Source organism: Bactrocera neohumeralis, chromosome 4 (genome assembly GCF_024586455.1).
Source record: "Bactrocera neohumeralis isolate Rockhampton chromosome 4, APGP_CSIRO_Bneo_wtdbg2-racon-allhic-juicebox.fasta_v2, whole genome shotgun sequence".
NCBI lineage: Eukaryota > Metazoa > Arthropoda > Insecta > Diptera > Tephritidae > Bactrocera > Bactrocera neohumeralis.
Genome location: NC_065921.1, coordinates 56,166,074 through 56,191,593, shown reverse-complemented (window position 1 = coordinate 56,191,593; position 25,520 = coordinate 56,166,074). Strand labels below are relative to the sequence as shown.

The 25,520-nt window shown below is 38.0% G+C and overlaps 1 protein-coding gene and 1 pseudogene across 1 annotated transcript; both read right to left on the bottom strand.

Annotated features, from left to right (window-relative positions):
* Positions 1-15,273: 15,273 nt before the first annotated feature.
* LOC126757677 (small nucleolar RNA U3) lies at positions 15,274-15,476 on the bottom strand (annotated as a pseudogene).
* An 8,103-nt stretch (positions 15,477-23,579) lies between these two features.
* On the bottom strand, positions 23,580-24,292 carry LOC126754634 (uncharacterized). Its single transcript, XM_050466752.1, has 2 exons — positions 23,793-24,292; positions 23,580-23,734 (listed from the first exon to the last, which is right to left on the bottom strand). The coding sequence occupies exons 1-2, from the start codon at positions 24,155-24,157 to the stop codon at positions 23,593-23,595; spliced, it is 507 nt and encodes a 168-aa protein (XP_050322709.1). The 5' UTR covers positions 24,158-24,292; the 3' UTR covers positions 23,580-23,592.
* Between the last annotated feature and the right edge of the window lie 1,228 nt (positions 24,293-25,520).

Genomic DNA, 25,520 nt, shown 5'->3' with positions numbered 1-25,520 from the left:
TCATCATAATGTTTAGGTAAATCTTTTATATATTTAAAATGAGTTATTATAAAATAAGATCAAATTAGCATTAAATAATTTGAAAAATAATAAATCAAAAATAAAAGGGTTCTACATACATATTTCCATCCTATAGAATATCAAAGAAATCATTTTATAAATACATATATTTCTGTCTCTTCATATTCTCGGTTAGAATATGTGAGAGAATTGTAAAAAATGTTAAAATTGCGAGGCGAATTCCGACCTACCTGATCTTCACAAGACAATATGGCAGCCAAATTGGCTGGACCTCCGATCAATGTTGATAAAATAAATGACAGTGATGATACGCATAACACAGCGGATTCCAGGTTATGTGATGGTAAGTTTCTCTTGAATATTTCAACTGTCCGTAATAGATGCACCTTGTGCATTAAACTTGTGCCTTGAAACTAATATCAATTGGATTGGCAAAAATTTTAATGTTTTGATTTTAAATTGATTTTACAGCGGAAAAAGACAGTGTAGCCCGTGTTTCAAGAGAAGGGAAAACAGCACAATATTATCGTGAATACCGAGCACGAAAGAAAGCAGAGCGGGAAAAGGAGAAATTGGAAATGATAGCTGGCAGTCAAACGAAGAAGAGGAAAACAGCTGCGGAATATTAGAGAGCGCGTAAAAAAAGATTCAACGTTTGCTGTTCCATCAATCTCTCCGGGAGCATCTAGAACTACTGATGAATCAACGGCCGTCAATTCACCGATAACTGCTGGGCCTTCAACGCGTGTTGATGGATTACAAAAGAGAGATGATTACGCTGCATATTCTCCTCCGCAACGAAGAGACAGAACTTCTTTTCTAGTCAGAGTTCCTTCATTTAGACTTTGTTTTATTCTTCATTTTATGTGCATAATAAATTTATAAAATGTGAATTTAAGTTTTCTAGTTTTCTTTCATACAAAATGATATGCATTTCTTGGAATATCACTAAGAAGTGTAACTTCATCCGCGCGTAGGGACTCCACGCACCTTTTTTTTTCAAATGAAGAGGAGATCGCCAAAACTGAAGCTTATTTTGAAGCAGAGGACAGATCGTACTGCAAAAATGGCATTGAAAAGTTAAATGCTGTAGTGACTTCAAATAGACTGGCTATTTAAATTCGAATGGTTGAGTGCAAATATCATTTAGATGGCAAAGTTATTGCGAGTAACATTATTTTAATTTCTTTTAGGATTTCGAAGACGAAGATTATCTAAATCTCTGTGGGGTATTCTATAGGTCATGTTCTCCAACTCTGACCATAAACTATAGTTCAATGGTTGCAAATCTTTACTTCCGGGCGGCCAATCATCTGCAGCTATGCAACTAACAATATTGCTTTTTAGACGCTGCTGGGTGTTGTTTGCGTTGTGTGTAGAATCAGAATCTTGCTAGAAGATCCAATCCTCTCTATCGAAGGGAGTATTGCTTAAGTGCCTTACCACCTTTCTAAAATAATCTATAGGTACACTTTTGTCCAAGTTGTAATCCTTTTCAACTGAAGTAAAGAGGCGTATCGCGTTTATAGAAGGCTTCCTACCCAACCATTACAACAAGTGAATGGCGACCACGTTGGATGCTTGGAATAATATTTTTTTTGGAGTTCTGGAAGTGTTTGCGTAGATTTTGGCATTTTCCTTGTTAAAAAATTGTTCAACAGCGAATTGTTTTCTTCTGTAAAAAGGATAGTTTCATGGGTGTTGACCGTTGGTTACGCGCAAGAACTTTTTGACAAGGATTGTGTTGCATCTTTACATTTTCGTCTTTTTGATCAGGATTTTATGAAGATCATCAGAAATTTGTAACTGTAACTTCTTTTTGCAGCTCTTGCGCATTTTGCAGCTACTTTAGAAGGATTAAATTTCAAATGCACAAATACACACCAACACAGAGATATAGCCCGATGGGACTTTAAATTTCCAAGGGGAATAGTCACCGTCGCTGAGCTTTAAGCGACCGGGGGGGGTCGGCAGGTCGCAGATATCCGGACGGCCTGTAGTAGTAGGTTAGTTGCGAAATAAGTTTAAACGAATAAGCAATCCCCGACGAGAAGCGGCGGGAGTGGAGGTTGCGGGATAAAAGCCAGCAAGACCGTCGAAACTCCTGTGACAGTGGGCGAATCGACACCGCCCCTTTGAAATATGTGTCTCCCGCAACATGCAAGGGCATGTTGTATAATAAAACAAGTAAGGAAGGGCTAAGTTCATTTGCATATTTTTTTATTTTGCTCTAAAATTAATTAGATTAGATCAATTTGTGTACTTTGGGTATTGAATTGTATTTTCATTTCCTAATGTATATACCTATGTATTATACAGAGAAGGCATCAGATGGAATTCAAAATAGCGTTATATTGGAAAAAGGCGTGGTTGTGAACCGATATTTCGTACATATCATCAGGGTGTTAAGAAAATATTATATACCCAATTTCGTTGAAATCGGTATAGTAGTTCCTGAGATATGGTTTTTGGTCCATAAGTGGGCGACGCCACTCCCATTTTCAATTTAAAAAAAAAAGCCTGGGTGCAACTTCCTTCTGCCATTTCTTCCGTAAAATTTAGTGTTTCTGACTTTTTCTGTTAGTCGGTTAACGCAGTTTTAGTGATTTCCAACATAGCCTTTGTATGGGAGGTGGGCGTGGTTATTATCCGATTTCTTCCATTTTTGAACTGTATATGGAAATGCCTGAAGGAAACGACTCTATAGAGTTTGGTTGACATAGCTATAGTAGTTTCCGAGATATGTACAAAAAACTTAGTAGGGGGCGGGGCCGCGTCCACTTTTCCAAAAAAATTACGTCCAAATATGCCGCTCCCTAATGCGATCCTTTGTGCCAAATTTCACTTTAATATCTTTATTTATGGCTTAGTTATGACACTTTATAGGTTTTCGGTTTCCGCCATTTTGTGGGCGTGGCAGTGGGCCGATTTTGCCCATCTTCGAACTTACCCTTCTTATGAAGCCAAGAAATACGTGTACCAAGTATCATCATGATTTCTCAATTTTTACTCAAGTTACAGCTTGACCGTGTACCAAGTTTCATCATGATATCTCAATTTTTACTCAAGTTACAGCTTGCACGGACGGACGGACAGACAGACATCCGGATTTCAACTCTACTCGTCCCTTATACCTGAGTTTTAGTTTTAGTTTTAGGACTTACAAACAACCGTTATGTGAACAAAACTATAATACTCTCCTTAGCAACTTTGTTGCGAGAGTATAAAAATCCAGGCGCGAGTATAAAAATCCAGGCGCGATGGATCCATAAGCGACTTCTCCGCTGACGAAAGGGAGAGGGTGATGTGAGCTTGACTCTGCCGAGGTATCAGCTGCGGCGTGTGTCAGTAAACAGCCACTTCGGTCCTTGGTCAGGAAGTGTGTATTGGGCATAGGAGTAGTAGCCTATGTTGCCCCGGGTGAGCGCCGGTCCGTACGTGTTTTCCGGGACCGGCAAAGCGAAGGACTGGCCTCAGGGAACTGGGGTAGGGGCCTTGTCCCCGAGGGTATACCCGTTCCAGTCTATTTCGGCCCACCCCACTACACACGATGCGCTGTATAAAAGAAGTAAATGGAAAACAATGCGAGAAATAATACAAACAACATATATAATGAATGCGGAATTTTAATAAGTAGCCGCGCTGAAAATTCTAGATCAGAGGCAGATCTGACCGTGAGGACCCCAAATACCGAAGTAGATCCATTCAAACGTGTATCGAGGATAGCCCGATCGCCCAATCAGACGCCCATAATCAGTAAACCGGTGCGAGCGAGGTCCTCACCACCGGTATTAGAAGATAGTACACCTCAAGCCAAAGTAGCACAACATCCCGGTGACTACTTCTCTGAACTAGGAAGTGCCATAAAAAGACTGACTGAAGCAATGAGTACGCCTCAGCGGTCTATAAATAACAACATGAGAGACATCCTTAGTTCTATAGCAAAGTTATATTCAAAAGCCCTGGAGGAGCACACAAGAATGATAGAAGCAAGACGAAAGGTACAGCTCAGAACCGCAAACACGGAAACAACACCAAAGAGGCCGCGCGAGGAAAATCAGCCCAAACGGGAAACACCGCCAAAAAGGAATAAAACGACGCACGAAGAGGCACCGAAAAACCAGCAAGCGGAGCGAAGCAAAGAGACATCAGGAAATAGCCCTGATAAATCCAGAAAAGAAGAAAAAAAGATGACGGCTGGGTAAGCGTCAAGCGCAAGCCACAAAGCCACAAAAAAATTGACCGAAAGCCACTCCCACAGCCCGATGCTATAGTCATAGCGCGCTCTGGAGATATGTCCCATAGAGATATCCTTATGAAGGTGAGAAAAGAAGAAAATCTGCAGAAACTCGGGGAAAATGTATCGCGTTTTCTGAAGACAGACAGCCAAAGGTGAAATATTGCTGGAACTCAAAGAAACCCAAATGGAAAGTACGAGCGAACTAAGGGGCGAAATAAGCAAATTGTTAGGAGACCAGGCACCAATCAAAGCGCTTACCCACGAAGTTCTAATAGAGATTCGGAACCTGGACGAAATCACAACCAAAGAGGAAATTTCGGAAGCTATACGGAAGCAGGTGAAAAAACTAAATAATTTTGATGTGAGTACGATAAAAAACCTCAGGGTGGCATATGCGGGTACACAGGTAGCGGTAGTAAGCCTCCCTGTGCTGGAAGCAAGGATACTGCTAGATGAGCGAAAAATTAGGATAGGCTGGGTAGTATGCAGGTTAAGAGAGAAACCTAATTTAAAAATGTGTTTCAGGTTCTTGGAATCTGGGCATCAAGCAGCAGCATGTAAAAATTTGGACGACAGGAGCAAGTGCTGACTAAGATATGGCGAAAAAGGGCACTTCGCACAGTGCGACAAGGCTCCCTCTTGAGGTGCTTGCAAGAGCAGAGGAATGGAAAACTCAAACCACCAAATAGGTAGTAAAAGATGCCCTCTATATCAGGAAGCATATAAAAAATTGAACAAATGAAAGTTATCCAGCTAAACCTGAATCATTGCGAAGCGGCGCAAGCAAACCGTCTTTGAAGAGAAGGTGGACGTAGCAATACTGTCCGAACAGTACAAAAACATAGACAACGCCATATGGGCATGTGGAGGCAAAGCTTTCCAGGAAAAGCCACTATTAGGAAAGTCCTACTTCACACGAAAGGATCTGTGGAATTCACTTTTATAGCTGCTATATACCACCAAGTGTCCCGCAAAGCGCATTTGAGAGGATTTTGGATGACCTGGTACAGGAAATCCTAACAACTACGACTAACGTGGTAGCAGGCGATTTTAACAACAAAACGAGGAGACGCTCTTCTCAAGGCCTTTTCATCGCTCGAAGTGGTGCTATTGAATACTGGAAATAGGAACACTTTCGAAAAAAATGGCCGTGGATCCGTGATTGACATCACGCTTGTTCGTAGCCCGTTGGTACGATCATCATGCTGGGAAGTGTCTGACTCTATACGCATAGTGACCACCTAGCTATCACAATGGATATCGGAAAATCGAGGAGTAGAATATACACGCACACAAAGATGGTACAGACAAAAGGATGGAAAGCAGAAACATTCGACGAAAATATCTTTCGTCTTATGCTAGATGACAACATCGCAAATGTAGAAGATACAGAACGACAGGCGGAGATATTGGTGAGGCATGTCAGCAAAGCATGTGACGCTGCAATGTGCAGGAAAAAACAAGGCGCTAACGCTTACAGACAGCCTGCATACTGGTGGAATAGTGCAATGGACAGCCTGAGAACTGATTGCAACAAAGCCAGGCGTTCCTGCCAGAGAAGACGAAGTTCACCAGAATACGAAAACCTGCGCGAAAGTTTTAAAAGGAAACGCCGTGAGCTCAGGAAAGCAATCAAAAGAAGCAAACTCTCCTGTTTCAAAGAGCTCTGCGAAAATGCCGATGAGAATCCATGGGGCGATGCGTACAAAATAGTGATGACAAAACTCAAAGGAAGCAAAGGGAGAACACCAACCTGTCCCACCCTATTGAAAAACATCGTAGAAACGCTTTTCCCTACGCAGAGGAACGAAGGACCTTTGTTATCAAATATATCTACGGTAATAAATGCACCATCGGTCACCGACGATGAAGTGATAGAAGCAGCCAAAAGGTTTGGAAATACCAAAACACTGGGTCTAGATGGAATCCCCAGCAAGGCCCTAAAATCGGCTATAACATACAAGGCGAGCCCCTTTTCACAGCTCTTTACCCGCTGTTTGCAAGAAGGTGTCTTTCCAAAAATATGGAGGAAACAGCGCTTACTTTTGCAGAAACTTAGTCGTCCCGCCCTCTCTAGAGAACGCTTGGAAAAATTTTGAGAGAATTATATGCGTACGTCTGGAGAAGCATCTGGAGCAAGAATATCCAGGACTCGCCGAAAACCAATATAGTTTTCGTAAGCACAAGTCACCCATCTATGCGATCACAAAATTGACAAATGTGGCAAGCAAGGCCATCGAAGGAACGAGGTGGATGTATGATACGAAAGAATACTGTGCAGTCGTAACGTTTGACGTTAAAAATTCGTTCAATTCTGCGTATTGGCCATACATAATGAGCGCTATCGAATACAAAAGAACACCGAAGTATCTGTTGAGAATTGTCTCCAAATACCTGTCGAATAGGCTGCTACTTTATGATACCGATGAGGGACCAAATCAGTACAGGGTGACGAGAGGGATACCACAAGGCTCAGTCCTAGGTCCACTGCCATTAGAAAGAGGGGTCCAAATTATCGGGTACGCCGATGACATTGCAGTCAAGTTGAAAGCTTATGTGAAGACACCGCTTTGAGAATAAAGAGCTCGCTCACGACAAAAAAGCTCCAACTAGCAGCCCAAAAACGGAAGCAGTGCTAATTACCAGCAGAAAAAAAGTAGAAAATGCTACTTTTAATATTGATGGCCATAGCATAACGACTAAGCAGACGTTAAAATACCTAGGCGTTGTAATAGACACACGGCTTAATTATTACACGCACATTGAAAAGTCATGTGCAAAAGCGACGCGAATAACGGTGGCGAAGAAAGCAAGAACTCTGACTCGGCTAAATGCAATAAGAGTTATTTGTGGATTTCGCACGTTGTCACACGAGGCGGCCGGGGTCATAGCGGGTATCATACCACCGGACATAATGGCGTTAGAGCTCAAAAGAGTCTACGAAAATCAAGAAGCGTTGGGAGGCGTCTTACAACAGCGGAGCGAAATAAAGAAAGGGAGGAAAGTTTAGATGAGTGGCAGAGGCCCTGGGACATAGCAGAAAATGGAAGGTGGATATACAAGCTTATCAGAAATGTGAAAACATGGATGGAGAGGAAGAATAGCGATTCTGATTACTTCCTTACGCAATTCCTGACCGGACACGGATGCTTTCGAGAGTTCCTGTATAAATACGGTCACGATAATGGAACAGAATGTTCATTCTGCGGAAATGGCAGCGAAAATGCGCAGCATATTTTCTTTTACTGCCCGAAATTCGAAGCAGAAAGAAAAGACATAGAAATTATTATCAACGAACATGTAACTCCAGAGAATATCGTGCACCACATGATAAAAAGCAAAATCGTGTGGAATAAAGTGAAGAATTGCGCTGCAAGAACTGAAAAAAAGGAAAGGCAACGAAGTAGCGACAACAGAAGAGTTAGAGAAGAGTAGTCCAGAAAGGTGCCCACGAAGAGCCAAGTTTGGCTGAGCCTGGTCCTGCGAAGAAATGCTTAACGGTAGTCCCGTAGGATCAGTCAAATGCAGTCGGAGTTAGGGTTTAATACGTAGGTGCTGTCAGCAACAGTTTTAATAACGGATTATGATGATTGCAAACACGCAAATACAGTTTATATGAATGTGGCCATAAATACACACGCAAACTCGTTTCTACCATATACAAGGTGCTTTCCAAAGTAAACAGGAATTTTTGAATCTAGCGGCCCTGGTGGCGCCATCTATATCTTGACTAGTGCGTTAGAATATGCTATCTTTATCGATAGTCTAGTGAGAATTTCATGACATTTTATTGATTGGAAGTGAAGTTATTGCGTTTTCAGTGTCAGTATGTTTGAGTTATCGGTGCGAAAATGAGCTTTGAACAAAGAGCCAACATTAAATTTTGTTTTAAAATTGGTAAAACTTATATCAGAACGTTTCAATTGATGAAACAAGTTTATGGCGATGATTGCCTATCCCGTAGCAGAGTGCACGAAAAGTTTTAACGTTTTCAAAGTGGTTGTGAGAAACACAAATGACGATCAACAGGTGGGCCAATCAAAATCCGGGATCACCGGAAATTCCATCGAAACTGTGCGTGAATTCATCAAAAATCAGCCGACATTAACCATTGAAATTCATGGAAAGGGAACTGAACATCTCCAAACATCGATTTGGTTTTCTACCTTGGAATATTGATGCGTTTGGTGCGCCGTATTCGGCGTGTTCGGTCCGAATATCGCGAATATGAAAGTTGGCGTTTATTGCACGATAATGTGCCGTCTCATTGATCGACGCTTGTGACCAATTATTTGTGGAAAAATCACATTTTAACTCTTAACCACTCCCCGTACTCACCTGATATGGTACCGTGCGACTTCTTCCTTTTCGGAAAAATGCATTTGCCCATGAAAGGAAAGCGTTATGCAGACGTAGAGGCCATTCAAAAGGCTTGCACCGACATACTGACGGCCATACCGGCCAACGAGCTAAAACACTCTTTCGACATGCTTTTGGACCATGCAGAAAGCAGTATTGAAGCAGAAGAAGACTATTTTGAATAAAATAAATTGATTTTGCTGAAAAAACCATTTGTTCTGTTTTTTCATTTAAGTCCTGTTTACTTTGGAACGCATCTTGTGTGTTTGTATGTGTGCAGTTAAGGTTGTGTGCCACATTGCTTGCAAACGCAGTGCAGCAATTGAAGTGCGAAAATCTGTACTTGCTGCCATTACATTCATTTCAACTTTTTGAGCGCCTACTACCCCAAGCGGTCGACCACGCATTTTTTGGTTTCTAGAGTAAGTTCCAGGACGAATTCTTCAAAATCTTTAATTGAGGCGCTGGAAGGAGCATAGCAGCTAACAAAACATATGCCACGTGTATTTGCCAATGTGAAAAATTTGTAATATCTGGAGCGAGATATAAATGGTTGTTCTTTCCAAAAGCTGGGAGTATTGTTCACTTAATAAAGCGACATCAATGTTTTTTTCAAATGCTCTCTGTTCAAGCAGATTTTGTGCTGCAGCGCAATGATTTAGATTTAATTGCAATATCTTCATTTTACTAAAGATTTCGCCATTTCCAAATACTTGGGGCAAGTAGTACTCAAAGCTGAGTGTGCTCCTTTACAAAGCATGCAGTTAGGATCGTTAGTGCATAACTTCGCTACATGTCCACCGGCTCCACAACGTGTACACAGGGACGACTTGTCCACAGGGTTGCAACATTTCTGCGCCATGTGCCCCAGATAGAAACACATAAAGCAACGGGGAATAGGGGAGTATTCCCGGAGGCAACAGATGGACCACCCGATTTTTATCTTGCCTACCTTAAGCGCAGGCTTGGCATCCTGGGCACGCAGGCATAGAATAGCTATTTGGGTACCGCTTCGTGTTTTTCGCATGCTCTTAATATTTATTTTCCCTAGGTTTTTTATACCGCCCTCTTTTTTCAGTGCCTCGCAAATCTCTGGCCTCGATCTAATTTTCTTTTCGACTGGTCTTCGCTTCTAAACAACGTCCACCCAAGTTTCGGATGTGGTGGGTCTAAGCGTTGTATTGGTTTGAATCAACTTCACTGTCTCGCAGTAAGTGGGCTGCTCCGCTTTATTTACATTTTTGGCTTTTTAGTGGGAGGTAAAAAGCCTATTGTCTCCCGCAGCCTCTTCGGGGTATTTACATCCTTACCTATTGGGGAAACCTGGGACGTTTTCCCTACCATAATCCTTTTGGGTAGGTTTCCGTCTTTATCAGCCTTGAGATGGACTGCTACAATACTGCTAACTAAGTCGTGCATTACTTGGGCCAGCCATCATATTCTCCAGTTCTTTTATTTTACTACCCAACTGGTTAAAATTTATAGTAGTTTCGTTAATTGACGTTTCCTCAGAGATTTTGCCACCTCTAATTATATTGTTGGCATCTTCGCATTTTTTTGTTGATCCAGCAGCGGTGGATAACTAATTTTTTCCATTAGGAGACATTCTCATGATTTTAGAGTTCCTTCTAAATGGATTCTCTGGTGTGCATCCACTACTGTTCTCAGAGGTCATACCTCAATGAGAAAAAATATTTGAAAGCTCCCAACGAAAGGTGTGTTCAGTCACTGTCCCTACAACCTTACTTATATTTTCGGTAGCTGGCAATGCCAAAACCAAAGGGAATACGAAAAGGAGAAAACAAAATAGAAAACAGCTGACTAATCAAAACAAAACGGCAATGCAAAAATCCCGCGCTTTGTTTGGATTGCTACTACAGGGGAAAAACGATGTGTTTTGAATAAAAAACCACAAAATATATGCAGGTAATTGCAATGGCACATCAAGTGCTAATTGAGCCCGATAGGGCTGCACTCCTACCTACCTAATTGCAAATGAATTTTAATTAAAAAATACAAATTGTAATTATCTTATCTTGCAGATTTAGTGTCCGTTTAGTTGTTTTAGCTATCGAAAAGCCTCAGTAAAGAAATCTCTAACAATTAGTGTGAAAAACTAGGAATTTTTGACAAAACCCCAGGACCGCACCAAAAACACAACCACTTCATTTGAAAATTCAACCAACTGAGTTGTGTGTATGTGCATTTATATATGTGCCTAAGTATGACACTATTTAGTTGAATTTGGTCTAATTAGCTGGCGGGACAGTGTATTACGTGTACTACTTCGCGGGGTACGTGTATTCGATTTTCTATTGTTTTGTTGCGTTGTGTTGGTACTCATATTCCTTACTAATGCTGATAAAATCGGCCATTTTGAAAGCTTAGTTAATTTTTGACCGCTGTTTTGCTTCGATGTCTTTTAATTCGCCTTCAATTTTTGTGCCGAAATTCCTCACTTTCAACAGCGACGGCAAAGATCTGCCCCATAGGATCATTAGTGGTCTCGAATCATAGGTTTATGGTTGTGCAAAAGCAAAAAAAGCGCTAGTGCATTATGAGTCCTTGCCAAAGGGTCATATGGTATATTCTTCAGAAACGCTCGGAGTTGTGGAAGAACAAAAGCTGGCTTTTGTACCATAATAACGCCTCTGCTCACGCATCGTTTTCTAGTCACAAATATATGGCCAAAAACAGAACATTAAACATAAAGGAGAACACCGTATTTCCCTGAACAGGCCTTTTTGACTTTTTTTCGTTTCCAAAACTGAAGAGCCAAATGAAAGGACGACAAGGTTGAAAATACGCTACAATTTAGGAAATAAAAACTGCTTCGAAAGAGGAGCTAAACATGATCATAGAAAATTACTTTTTTAAGTACTTTGTGGATTGAAAATAAAAAACCAGAATTGTAATTTACCTATCTGGGAATGATTAATCTGAAGCGGACAAAATAGATATTCATTATTAAATAAACTTTCGGTATTCGGACATGATCCCACTTTTCAATTGAGAAAAAAGGTTTAGAGTAAGCATAGAAAAAAAGGTTGGCGTAAAGGCATGACAGCTTTGCGTAACACATTAAACATTTATACGGATGGCTCGAGCTTATAGTCTCTAATACATCATCTGACAACTCTAGAGTCAACATATCCTTGAACATCCAAGCACCAACCAAGGCTTTGACCTCGTTTCGCATATCGGCCAGAAGTGTCCCGGAAGCAAGGCAGCAGAGGAGAGTGACTTAATCTGTACTGGGTTCAAGATCACAAAGGCATCGGGGACTATTGCAAACTGTGGTATATGGCTATCACATTAAAACGTGAACAACTCATTTATTATCTATACAACAATCAGTACAATAGTATGACAAGGAAAATCAAAACGCGATGGAAGTATCTATCTGCTGGCACTCGATAGAAGGTGCTGTAAGAACATGATTGTAATACCCACTGGTCATAGTCTGCTGGCGGCACACGCCTTCAGAATGGGGCTGACAAATCGAGAAAACTGCAGAAAATGTTCAGGCAAACAATAAAGCATCTTTTGTGTACTTGTCCCCTATTGGCAAAGGCTACGCTTTAATCATTTGGGGGACCCACTATATTAGCCACTTAAAGAGGTATCGTCAGTGAGACAACAGATTTTATTGCAATTCGCTTCAAAAGCATTCATCCTAAAGGATGACTTCTTCTCATGGACTTCGTAACGAAACTCCAACTAGTATCGCAAAGGACTAAAACTGGTCTATGTGTGTCTCATTAGCTACCATACTAACCTAACCTACTTGAATATGTTATGACAAATATTTATTCAAAAGCTTCAACACACGATTTTTATTAATCCGATTAAAAAACAAAAAGGTGGTATTAACCTAAACCTTTGTAAAACTGTTCTTTATGTTTGTCATTCGTTATAAGCCAACTAGTTTATTACTAGTCCGAAAGTAACTACCTAGCTAAAAATAAGCTTTAAATTGTCCTAATATAAAATTATGTGCTTGCCCGTATAAAGTTTGATTTGTGTAAAAGGTGATAAGGGGTTGTCAAAAAAGTCTTGCGGTATTTGGCTAGTTGGCGCTGAAAGCGTGTAGTTCTAGTTTTATTCTTCGCTTCGGGTCATGCTATACCTTTTTGGAAAGCTCATTTCACGCGCTAACAAGTGTTTGATTGATTGTCGTTTTTTTTAGGTTGTTCGTGAGTTATAGCGTCGGAAACATGGAGCAAAATAAAGAGAAAATACGGCATATTTTACAGTACTACTACGATAAAGGCAAAAATGCATCTCAAGCCGCTAATAAAATTTGTGCAGTTTATGGACCCGATACAGTTTCCATTTCCACCGCACAACGATGGTTTCAACGTTTTCGTTCTGGTGCAGAGGTGGTCGAAGTTGCGCCACGCTCCAGAAGGCCTGTCGTCGAAAATTGCGATAAAATCGCTGAATTGATCGAAAGAGACCGGCATAGTAGCAGCCGTAGCATCGGTCAATAGCTGGGCATGAGTCATCAAACCCTTATAAACCATTTAAAGAAGCTTGGAGTCACTAAGAAGCTCGATGTATGGGTGCCACACGAATTGACGCAAAAAAAACATCTTTGACCGTATAAACGCATGCGAATCGCTTCTGAATCGCAACAAAATCGACCCGTTTTTGAAGCGTATGGTGACCGGCGATGAAAAGTGGGTCACTTACGATAACGTAAGGCGCAAACGGTCGTGGTCGAAAAGTGGTGAAGCGGCCCAGACGGTAGCCAAGCCTGGCTTGACGGCCAGGATGGGTCTTCTGTGTGTTTGGTGGGATTGGCAGGGAATAATCCACTATGAGCTGCTCCCCTATGGCCAAACGCTCAATTCGGACCTGTACTGCCAACAACTGGACTGCTTGAAGGCGGCACTCATGCAGAAGAGGCCATCTTTGATCAACAGAGGCCGAATTGTCTTCCATCTATACAATGCCAGGCCACACACATCTTTAGTGACGCATTGCATCCACCGCATAGTCCGGATCTCGCACCAAGTGATTACCACCTGTTTCTGTCCATGGCGAACGCGCTTGGTAGTCTGAAGTTGGCCACAAGAGAGTCCTGTGAAAATTGGCTCTCCGAGTTTTTTGCCAATAGGGAAGCGAGCTTCTATGAGAGGGGCATTATGAGGTTGGCATCTCGTTGGGAACGCGTCATCGAACAAAACGGTTCATATTTGACTTGAATCGCATTAATGTAACCAATTTTATGAACAATTGAAAATAAAAATTCAATAAAAATACCGCAAGACTTTTTTGACAACCTATTATATGCAATATCACTAACTATTCATTGTAACTTGTCAACATTTCGCACATTTTGCTGGTGGATAGGGGTTTTAAATTATAGAAATAGCCTCAAAACAACGAGCTTTACTAAAAAAAAGGTGCGTGGAGTCCCTACGCGCGGAAGAAGTTATACTTCGTATGATATTCAGAAATGCATATCATTTTGTATGAAAGAAAACTAGAACATTTAAATTCATTATGCACATTTTATAAAGCAAAGTCTAAATGAAGGAATTTTGACTCGGAAAGTAGTTCTGTCTCTTCGTTGCGGAAGGGAATATGCAGCGTAACCATCTCTTTTTTGTACTCTTCGAATTGGGTTGTCATATTATAATTTGTATATCTTATACTATCATGGTGTTTAAATAGTCAACTTCTTGTATTCATTATTGGCGTTGCATTTGTATTGCGCACAAAACTGGGCCAAAGTAAAATGAATTTTCTTTTTATTTTTCTTTGCAGTTTTTCAATAAATTTAAATAAGTTTCTTAATAAATTTAAATTAGTTTTTTAATAAATTTAAATAAATTTAAGTAAATTTATGTATTTTCATTTATATTTAATTATCAATAAATTTTTTTAAAATTATTTGCCCTAATGGTCCATTTTATTTTCTCATGCATTTCAGTCGATTTTTTTATAGAAATTTGACCGGCGTAGAAGCAAAATGGAAACAATCACACATATATTATGTCGTTTGCACATTTGTCTGTATGTTTGCGAAAGCAAATGTTCTACTAAAGCATATTTCTATACTTAAACAAAATTATTTGAATCATCGTATATTTCTTACAGGCATAACCAACCCATACTTAAGACAACGCCACGAAAGTGTCTATGGTGGTGTTGGTGGTAAGCACATGAAAAGTCACAATGTGAAAGCAGGTTCGAATCTCGACGGACTTAGTCTTTTATTTTTACATTTTAACATCGTATACTATACAAATAAATATTTTTCTTACTAATAGAAATTAAATTTATCACAGCAATATACCTAATATACATATACATAATATTGCTGTGATAAATTTAATTTCTATTAGTAAGAAAAATATTTATTAGTATAGTATACGATGTCAAAAGGCATACATCTTCTATCCTCTCTTGTGTATCTGCACATGCTCATATGAATGTATGTATACGTATGCGCGCGTTCAGAAATTCAAGGAATTCGCAGAAATGAAACAGAAATGAAAGAAATAGAGTCACACAAAATAGTTGAGAATTCGCAAAAATGAAAGACAAACGAAAGAAAAATAATGCGCAAGCTTACATAAGCGTACTGTACTTATTGACTGCATTATTTTTGTGTAAATCCTTGAAATTTATTCATTAAAATCACCACTCAGAAGTCGTTTTATCCGTTGTAAGTGAGCGATTTTCGAAGAAACATCATTTCTAATATGCTACAAAACAAAATTATAAATGAAGTTCATAAACTTCACGCTGTCAGATAAAACGATATACCTCGTCATCGCGGGTCGATTTCCAAACAATGTAAATGAAGACTAACTACAGAAATGATCCTGTAAAGTATAGCCTTAATTTTTCAACGGCCAACGCAGAGTATTTCCACCAAAAGATACGCAAAATAGTTGAGAATTCGCAGAAATGAAAAACAAACGAAAGAAAAAGAAGCATAACTTCAATAATGCTTAAGCATATAAACATACATATGCGCAGCAGCAAGGAAAGAGGTAACAATCCGCGATCCATTGTATATTTCTTTCATGCATAACCAAACCATAATTACGACAACGCAATACAATTGTCAATGGAGGTGTTGGTGGTAAGCGCTTGAAAAGTTACGACAAGCACGTGGGTTCGAATCCCAACAGAATTTATTTTTAATTGAATATGTCACCAACCAAAAATTCAAACATTGTTCTACAAAAACAACAATAGCATAAGCATGGCAACATTGTGTTGTTGGTAGAGGTTGCGCATTTATGAATTTAACGCAACCTTTTCTGAACTCGTATAGAAGTATAACTTCAAAAACTCTGTATGGAATGTGTTGCACATTGATCACCTTAATAAGAACTGATTGTAAGCAAAAATGTATATGTGACCTGGTCTAGGAAAAGGGAGCTAACGTGCGAAACAAGTTATGACTTTTTGGATTCTATCACGTGAAAAAGCATCTCATCTTCCATCCGAATCAACTAAAAAGTGAAAATTGATTTTTTGACACCTAAGCCCCCTTTCCGTAGACTAGGTCACATATAAATATGTTACTTTTTAATCAGTGGCTAAACTACCGAGTGTGTTTTTCACTATATTTCAACTCACAACCTCAGAAAACTTAAAAAACCTAGAAACCACCATCCACCTACTCTTCTTTAAAGAAGCGAAGAGTGTTTTCGAAAATTATTGAAGACGTCAATCAGATTCAATACAGAGTTAGTTGAAGAAAGAAATTATGTGGCTACCACAAGTTAAACTTCCGTGGGTCTTATTCCTTATTCCATAGAATCATGTCATATATTTATACTCTCGCAACAGAGTTGCTAAGGAGAGTATTATAGTTTTGTTCATAACGGTTGTTTGTAAGTCCTAAAACTAAAAGAGTCAGATATAGAGTTATATATACCAAAGTGATCAGGGTGACGAGTAGAGTTGAAATCCGGATGTCTGTCTGTCCGTCCGTCCGTCTGTCCGCCCGTCCGTGCAAGCTGTAACTTAAGTAAAAATTGAGATATCATGATGAAACTTGGTACACGAATTTCTTGGCTCTATAAGAAGGTTAAGTTCGAAGATGGGCAAAATCGGGACACTGCCACGCCCACAAAATGGCGAAAACCGAAAACCTATAAAGTGTCATAACTAAGCCATAAATAAAGATATTAAAGTGAAATTTGGCACAAAGAATCGAATTAGGGAGGGGCATATTTGGACTGAATATTTTGGAAAAGTGGGCGTGGCCCCGCCCTCTACAAGGTTTTTTGTACATATCTCGGAAACTACTATAGCAATGCCAACCAAACTCTATAGAGTCGTTTTCTTCAGGCATTTCCATATACAGTTCAAAAATGGAAGAAATCGGATAATAACCACGCCCACCTCCCATACAAAGGTTATGTTGAAAATCACTAAAAGTGCGTTAACCGACTAACAAAAAACGTCAGAAACACTAAATTTTACGGAAGAAATGGCAGAAGGAAGCTGCACCCAGGCTTTTTTATACTCCCGCAACAAAGCTTCTAAGGAGAGTATTATAATTTTATTCACATAACGGTTGTTTGTAAGTCCTAAAACTAAAAGAGCCAGATATAGGGTTATATATACCAAAGTGATCAGGGTGACGAGTAGAGTTGAAATCCGGATGTCTGTCTGTCCGTCCGTCCGTCCGTGCAAGCTGAAACTTGAGTAAAAATTGAGATATCATGATGAAACTTGGTGCACGTATTTCTTGGCTCCATGAGAAGGTTAAGTTCGAAGATGGGCAAAATCGGGACACTGCCACGCCCACAAAATGGCGAAAACCGAAAACCTATAAAGTGTCATAACTAAGCCATAAATAAAGATATTAAAGTGAAATTTGACACAAAGGATCGCATCAGGGAGGGGCATATTTGGACGTAGATTTTTTGGAAAAGTGGGTGTGGCCCCGCCCCTACTAAGTTTTTTGTACATATCTGGGAAACTACTATAGCTATGACAACCAAACTCTATAGAGTCGTTTCCTTCAGGCATTTCCATATACAGTTCAAAAATGGAAGAAATCGGATAATAACCACGAACACCTCCTATACAAAGGTTATGTTGAAAATCACTAAAAGTGCGTTAACCGACTAACAAAAAACGTCAGAAACACTAAATTTTACAGAAGAAATGGCAGAATGAAGCTGCATCCAGGCTTTTTTTTTAAATTGAAAATGGGCCTGGCGTCGCCCACTTATGGACCAAAAACCATATCTCAGGAACTACTACACCGATTTCAATGAAATTGGGTATATAATATTTTCTTAACACCCTGATGACATGTACGAAATATATGTGATATCGGTTCACAACCACGCCTTCTTCTAATATAACGCTATTTTGAATTCCATCTGATGCCTTCTCTGTATAATATATAAATTAGGAAATGAAAATACAATTCAATACTCAAAGTACACAAATTGATCTAATCTAATTAATTTTACAGCAAAATAAAAAAATATGTAAATGACGGATAATGAAATCTCGATTATCACTTTATCATGCGAGAGTATAAAATGTTCGGTGACACCCGAACTTAGCCCTTCCTTACTTGCTTAAATAAAGTATTCACACGAAAAAAACTGGTCACATGGAAATCCGCACAGCCTAGAAATTTCTAACGGTAAAATCAAAATTCAAATTTACGCTCAAAGTGTACTACATTATCTATATAATTGGATTATATTTTTTACAAAAATATGGTTAGTATAAAATTTGTCTGCAATGAATATACACGTTCGCGAATCGATTTTGCGCAAAAAGCTGGAAAATCCAGGCATCTTTCACAATGACATCGCCAAAAAATAAAAATTGCAAAATCTTCGGTATCTTTCGTACTTAAGAGATACAGTGACTCCTTATCATTGAACAGAATGGCCAGTAGTGGCGGAAAATAAGGATTTGAATCTCCACTTATAGCAAAAAAGTGTTGACCTATTTGAAGCGAAATCCTGGACTTTCAGTACAAGATGTCGCCCAAAAAAATGCAAATGTCACCTTCATATGTACAGGAAGTGCGCAAACGAAATGGATTACATTCCTTTAAAGTGAATGCAGCACCAAACCGCAATGACAACCAACATGTTTTGGTAGAATGACGTGCTCGACAATTATATGAAAAGTTCATGCCTAATTTTAGCTGCGTTGTATTATTATTATTATTTTATTAGGAAAAATATACAGAATATTAAACCTAATAGTAAGGAAGGAGTACAAGCTACTGTGGCCATCGCCTCCGATATAATTGTATAAAGTTACAAAGTTCATATTTTATTATAAAAATTACATTCTTTTAGAAAATTGCATATATTAACAATGTTTGCGAAAGATGGAGTATTTAACAATGTTTGGTATTTACAAGAATTAAAGTGTTTTTGCCTAATACTCTCTAGTGCTGGACAGATATTGAGTATATGTTCCATGGATAATGTGCTGGGGCAGAAAGGGCAGGATGGTATAGGACTGCCGCCAAGAAGATGTTGGTGGGTGATTTGCGTGTGTCCGATCCTTAATCGAGTAAAAATTGTTGCTGCGTTGTAATAGACGATGAATCCTGTGTAAAAGCAGACTTTATGCAAATTCGAAGGCGACAATTTTACACAGCAAACAAAAGGGTAATTGTTCTGCTAAATTTAAAAATAATAATAATAAAAAGCTTGGCAAATTCCCAAAAAAATGTCTAGTATGACAGACCATTTGCCAGTGTGGCTTTAGAGGTTATGGAACAATAACTCAAGAAATTTATGTTAATAAGTGCTTACAGAAACGTCTTTTGCCTTTAATTAAGCTTCATAAGCATTCAGTACTCTTTTGGACTGATCTTGCGACATGTTATTACGGAAAAACCGCTTTAAAGTGGTACCAAGACAATAGAGTGTCTGGTGTTCCCAAAGAAGTGAACCCTCCGAATCCCCCAGAGCTCAGGCCGATTGAGACTTATTGGGCCATTATGAAAGCAAAACTGTTAAAGACGCAACATACAGTGAAAAATGAGAGGCAATTTAGGAATAGGTGGCGAAACGTCACTAAAGACTTCAATAAGGATTCTGTGCAAGCGCTTATGAAGGATGTTAAGTCTAAATTACGATTATTCGCCTATAAAAAAATATCCTGAATATATATAAACTATAAATTGTATAAATATTTCTGAAATTGAATAATAAACATAAGTTTTATAACGTTATAGTAACTTTATATGTATGTATACTGTTCCCAAGTATATTGTTATGCTCGTCAAAGATATTAACTATTTATTACTATTTTTATTTGTTGACATGTGACAAGAATACAATGAGAACAGTTTTCTAAGAACTACCTTCTTTACAACTGTTTTCAATTTGTGCTAATAATTACTAATCACAAAAAACTCACTCTCTCACTTTATTATTGATATTTCTGTCGTCTTTACTGTCATATTAAGTCAAAAAGCATAGGCAATTGATTTTGCGAAAGAGTTTGTGCTCAGTTTTACTTTTCTCATTTCATTATTGATATTTCTGGATACTAAGACAGACAGCAAAAGTAATTAATTTTGCGATATAATTCTTGCCCCTACGAAACTCTTGTCATTGCTTTGTTTATATTTCTGTATACTAAGTCAAACAGAAGAAGTAATTCATTTTGCAACAGAATTTTGTTAAGATTTACTATTTCCAGGAAACTGTTCTCATTCCGGTATTGATATTTTTATCAACTTAGGGAAAAAGTACAAGTAACTGATTTCGCGGTATAGTGTATTATCAGTTTTACTCTTCCCAGGAAATGGTTCTCGTTGTATAATTGACACATGCCAACTCTTTTAAGACTATTCTCACCTTCAAACTTCTCTATATAAGTCAGATTGACTTGATTTATTTTCCAAAACAGCTACAAGGGACCGCTGTGCTCTTCTTCTGCTTAAGTCCAAATGAGTACCTACAAGGTGGGTTCCAAAGTAAACAGGACCTAAAAAAACAAAACACAAAAATGTTTTTTTCGGCAAAATCAAATTATTTACTTTATTCAAAATAGTCTCCTACTTCTTCAATACAACTTCTTACACGTCCAAAAGCATTGAAACGAGGTGCAAGCCTTTTGAATGGCCTCTACGTCTGCATAACATTATCCTTTCATGGACAAATGCATTTTTCCGAAAACGAAGAAGTCGCACGATGCCATAATGGTTAAAATGTGAGTTTTGGTTAATAATTGGTCACAAGCGTCGAATCGAATGTTGAATTCTGAGTAACTTTTGGTCGTCAGTCAATTTGTGCGGAATAAACCGTGCACACACCTTTCGTAAGCCCAAATGTTCGGTCAAAATGCGATAAATCGAAGTTTTGGAGATGTTCAATTCCATTTCCATGAATTTCAACGATGATTTCGTGTGATTTTTGATGAATTCACGCCCAGTTTCGATGGAATTTCCGATGATCACGAATTTTGTTTTGCCCACATGTTGATCGTCATTTATAACCTCACGACCACTTTGAAAACGTTGAAACCACTCGTGCACTCTGCTACGGGATAAGCAATCATCGCCATAAACTTGTTTCATCAATTGAAACGTTTCGGTAAAAATTTTACCAATTTGAAAACAAAATTTAATGTTGGCTCTTTGTTCGAAGCTCAGAGAGCTATAAAAAATTATCACTGCGTTTTTCGTGTGAATGATAAACATCTTATTTACAATTCATGCGTATGCAAACTACACAATAGCAGACGACAGACGATGGATGACAGATAATCAACAAGCTTTGACATTGACTCATAAAATGCCTGGCTAAGAGGGTGCGCGAAGACCTGGTAGGCACGTTTGTGAGCCGCATGACTGGGAGTAGTGACTGTGATTGTAAGTTGCTAGCTGCGAGTGAGTGAGTAGTACGATGGGCTTGGTTGAAGGCATTGTAGTTGCTGAAGTGAGAAAAAATTCTAAAAACTCAAAAACAAACACGTTCAAGCAAACTTACAGTTATATAGGTAAAAGAACAGATATGAAATAAAATGGCATGCTACCGGAAATGAGTGCACTCAACGGGTAGAGCGGCTTTAGCGCGGATACGTTCATGTCGTTAACTAGGTATACCCCGACAACCTTCAAAGCTCATCAAAGGACATGTTGTTGAAGAAAAAAGTGAAATATGCAAATGGAGGTGCGACAGAGCGTAATACTATCATTATGTTAACTTTTTCGTGTCTTTCTACACCGACAAACGACTGGGGAGTATTTCTTGCCTGGTGTTCATGACAGCGAACTCGGTGGGCTTGTCTCACTTACCAGCACTTTGCTTTCATCTTGGTAAAATTGTAGTCCAGTCATTATAGTAAGTTCACCTCGGAATTCGATATACCCATTTATATGTCTGTAAATACTTGTATATTGACACCCTAAAGTTATCTCAAAACCTACATATGGTAGGGTATACCCACAGTATTTTCAGACATATAAATGGTTATATCGAATTCCGAGATTCTTACCTAATTTAAGCTTAAATGACTGGACTATTGTGCAATGCTGTTAATAGCGTATTATAGGTTAAATTTGAAAAGTATGTGTGTTTGAATGTGTTTTAAGAGACCTGTGCACATATACATACATGCACATATACAGAGCATCGTCTGCTATGACTGTGCATAATTGGTGGTTTGCGAGAAGTATGCTTAAATTGCTTACATTACACAATCTTTAAGTGAAATATTTTACGGGAATTTTTGATGGGCGAAAATATTAAATTAAATGACATTATTTAAGGGGATTACGCAGCAACATTGAGGGAAAGTAAAGCGGTAGAAATTACAGACACATTTTAGAAAATTTGTGGATAAGGGAAAGCTGTGATTTCCTCACTTAAGGGGCACACCTAGTGTGAAATTTTCAAAAAATCATTTTTTTTTTCATATTTCGATAGGCTATACCTTTAAAAATAACATACTAAAATTTTAAATCGATATCTGAAACAGTTTTTGAGTTACAGCCATTTATAAGAGTAGCCGCTCGGCAGTTAGATAACAATCACTTTATCTTTAAACGCGTTTTTCTCGAAACAGCATTTTTCGAATTTGCTGGAGTGATTACTCGGAGACAAATGATCCGATCGCTATCAAATTTTTTTTACATCTTCTCTATATAGTTCTCCATACGATGATTCTCCAGTTTTTTGTTCGAATCAAAAATCGAATTTTGGCAGACCAAAAACGACCATAATTCTGGGTGAAATTTAACTTTTTTTTCAACATGCCGCCATTTTGTCAATTTTTGATTTTTTTATTAGCCAGAGGGTCATCGGACAGACAATATGTTTTAATTTAATAAGAATTTTGTTTTTTTTAGGTTTTATCAACAGGGAAGGCTGCAATCATGGCAGCAGTGGAGGACCTTTTTTTTGGCGGCGCCGGAGATCGCTTGTCATTTCAAAACTATTTAATATTTTCTTACAAACATTTTTCAGTTTACTTTTAAAACATGTATAAATATACCCTCAAAATAAAAAAAAACGATTGTTTGACTAGGTTTGTTTTTTTTTTTTGATCCCAAAAATGTCTTTTTTTTACGCTGTCACACTAGGTGTGCCCCTTAAGATTATTAGTCAGTAAATTAGGAAACAGAGGTTATAACGAAATTTTGTCAAAAAATTAATAAATCTTTAATACAAACTAATCAAACTATTATATAATTATATAAATTCAAATCAGGAGACAATTCAAACAACTGGCCAGCAATTATTTTATAAAACTTTTTGATTTGTACGAGAGTACAAGAAAAAGCCCCTTAACAAATATAGAGATTTCCATTCAAGAATTTGATTTTGATCGTTCAGTTTATATGGCAGCTATTTATATCATATAGTAGTCTGATCCGGAAGATTCCTTCAACCAGTGGCGCACGCAGGAAAAAAATTTGGGAAGGGGGGGGTTTAGGTAAAAAGACAAGGTTTCATTATTTTATTCACAAATTGAAGTCTAATCTTCTTTTATTTTCAGCGTTCACTTGAAGCGACAGATATAGGGATTGTTGCTCCAATCTTTAAAAAACGATGCACTGTTTTGAAAATTTTTGCATCGCAACAATTCAACGCGTCTAAAAAAGTTTTGGATCTCTTTGTTTGATTTAACCAGTTCCTGAAAATATATTCAAAATTTTAGTTAAAAAATATAATCTGAAGAAAAGATTTTTAACCTTTTCCACATTCTAAATTCAGCGCGATCTTCTACATCAGCGGACCATTGCTTTTCTAAAACACGAACAGTCTCCTGCATCTCAATAACGTCAAGATTTATGCATTTATTTGGCAAAATGTTGTCAATTTTGGAAAGCAGCTCTCGATGTTTTAAAAATCGTTCATTGATTTGGTCCAAAAAATTATCTAAAAACGGTATACAAATTGATCTGCGGTAATATTCTTCCGGTTCGCCTTCATAATTGTCGCGATTAGTTTGACGTTTCGCCAAACGCGGAATTTTGATTTCTAAATCTAATTCTGCGGCTATTATTTTAACTGATTCAAAAATTAGTTTAAACGATTGTTCAGAATCCTTACGCATTTCACTAATTTCAGCATACAAATTATTTGCATAAGCAACGCAGCTGCTCAAATCACAGTCTATTTGCTGCAAACATAGGCTTATGTGTTTTGATAATGCAAAAATTGGCTTTAGTACGCACGTACGCACATAATTCATTTGTTCTATTCTCATTCACGCTCTAATCATTAGTGACAAGTGTTGCCGCGAGCTAGAAAAATTAAGTATATGTTGCCAAGCAAAAAAAGTATGAAAAAAGTATCAAAAGCACAACCGTTGTTTTAAAAATTTTCATTTGAAAAACAAATAATAAGTAAAGTTGTGTATCTAATTCAGACCAGTTTTTTCTGGTTGTTTTTATTAAAAATATAGACATTTTAGTTAAGACACTCAAGTATTTTTTGCAAATAGCATAATTTTTTTTTAATTTAAATTTATTTCACAACAGTTTGCTCATGGAACGAAAACTGAAAGTCATAATAAATGAGTTTTTATTTTTCCTGTATTATGATTAACAATAAACTCCAAAAAAATAATAGAAACCTTATTGGTGACTTTTCAGTTCAGAACTAATTTTCAAAAGAAGTCCATTTTCGACTCACAATTCCCCTTAAATCTAAAAAAATCCAGTTCAGCAGCCACAGAGTTATAAGGCATCATCTCATTACTCATAACTCATTACTTTGAAGCAAATTAAAAAAATGTCTCTGTCCAGTTTATATTTTTCCGGGTTTTTTAATTGGCCTACATTCCCACAACTTTTTAATACTATCCAGACACAATAGGTTTGTTTTTAATTTAACATTTTCATATTTTCAAAAAATTAAATTCTATCAGCAGAAAAGTGTCAAAATAGGCCGTTTGTGAACAAAAAAGTATCAAATCACAAAATTTAGAAAAAAAAGTATCAAAAAAGATACAATTGTATCATCGTCGACAGAAAGATTGCTTTGAAAACAACAAATTACAATTTTTCAAATGACTATGTAGAATGAAATTCTACTATTTAAAAATTCAATTACTTTGGGGGGGGTTTTAACACACCAAAGCCCCCCCCCCCCCCCCCCCCCGGCGTTCGCCCCTGCCTTCAACTATTATAGCGTTTTCTTAGCGAATATTGGATTACATTTTTTTATATGTATACAAGAACTTAATTTTGATCAGATCCGTTTCAGTTTATATGACAGCTATATGCTACAGTAGTTCAATCCCAAAAATTTCTTCTCATATTGTAATTATGGTTTGTATAAGAGTTTATGCGAAATTTTGTGTTATGCCTTGTCTGATAAAAAAGATTTTCATATAAAAACTTAATTGTGATTGCCCGATATCTCCAGACCGAAGGAGCTACTATGGCCAAATATAGTACGACTTTTTTCATAAT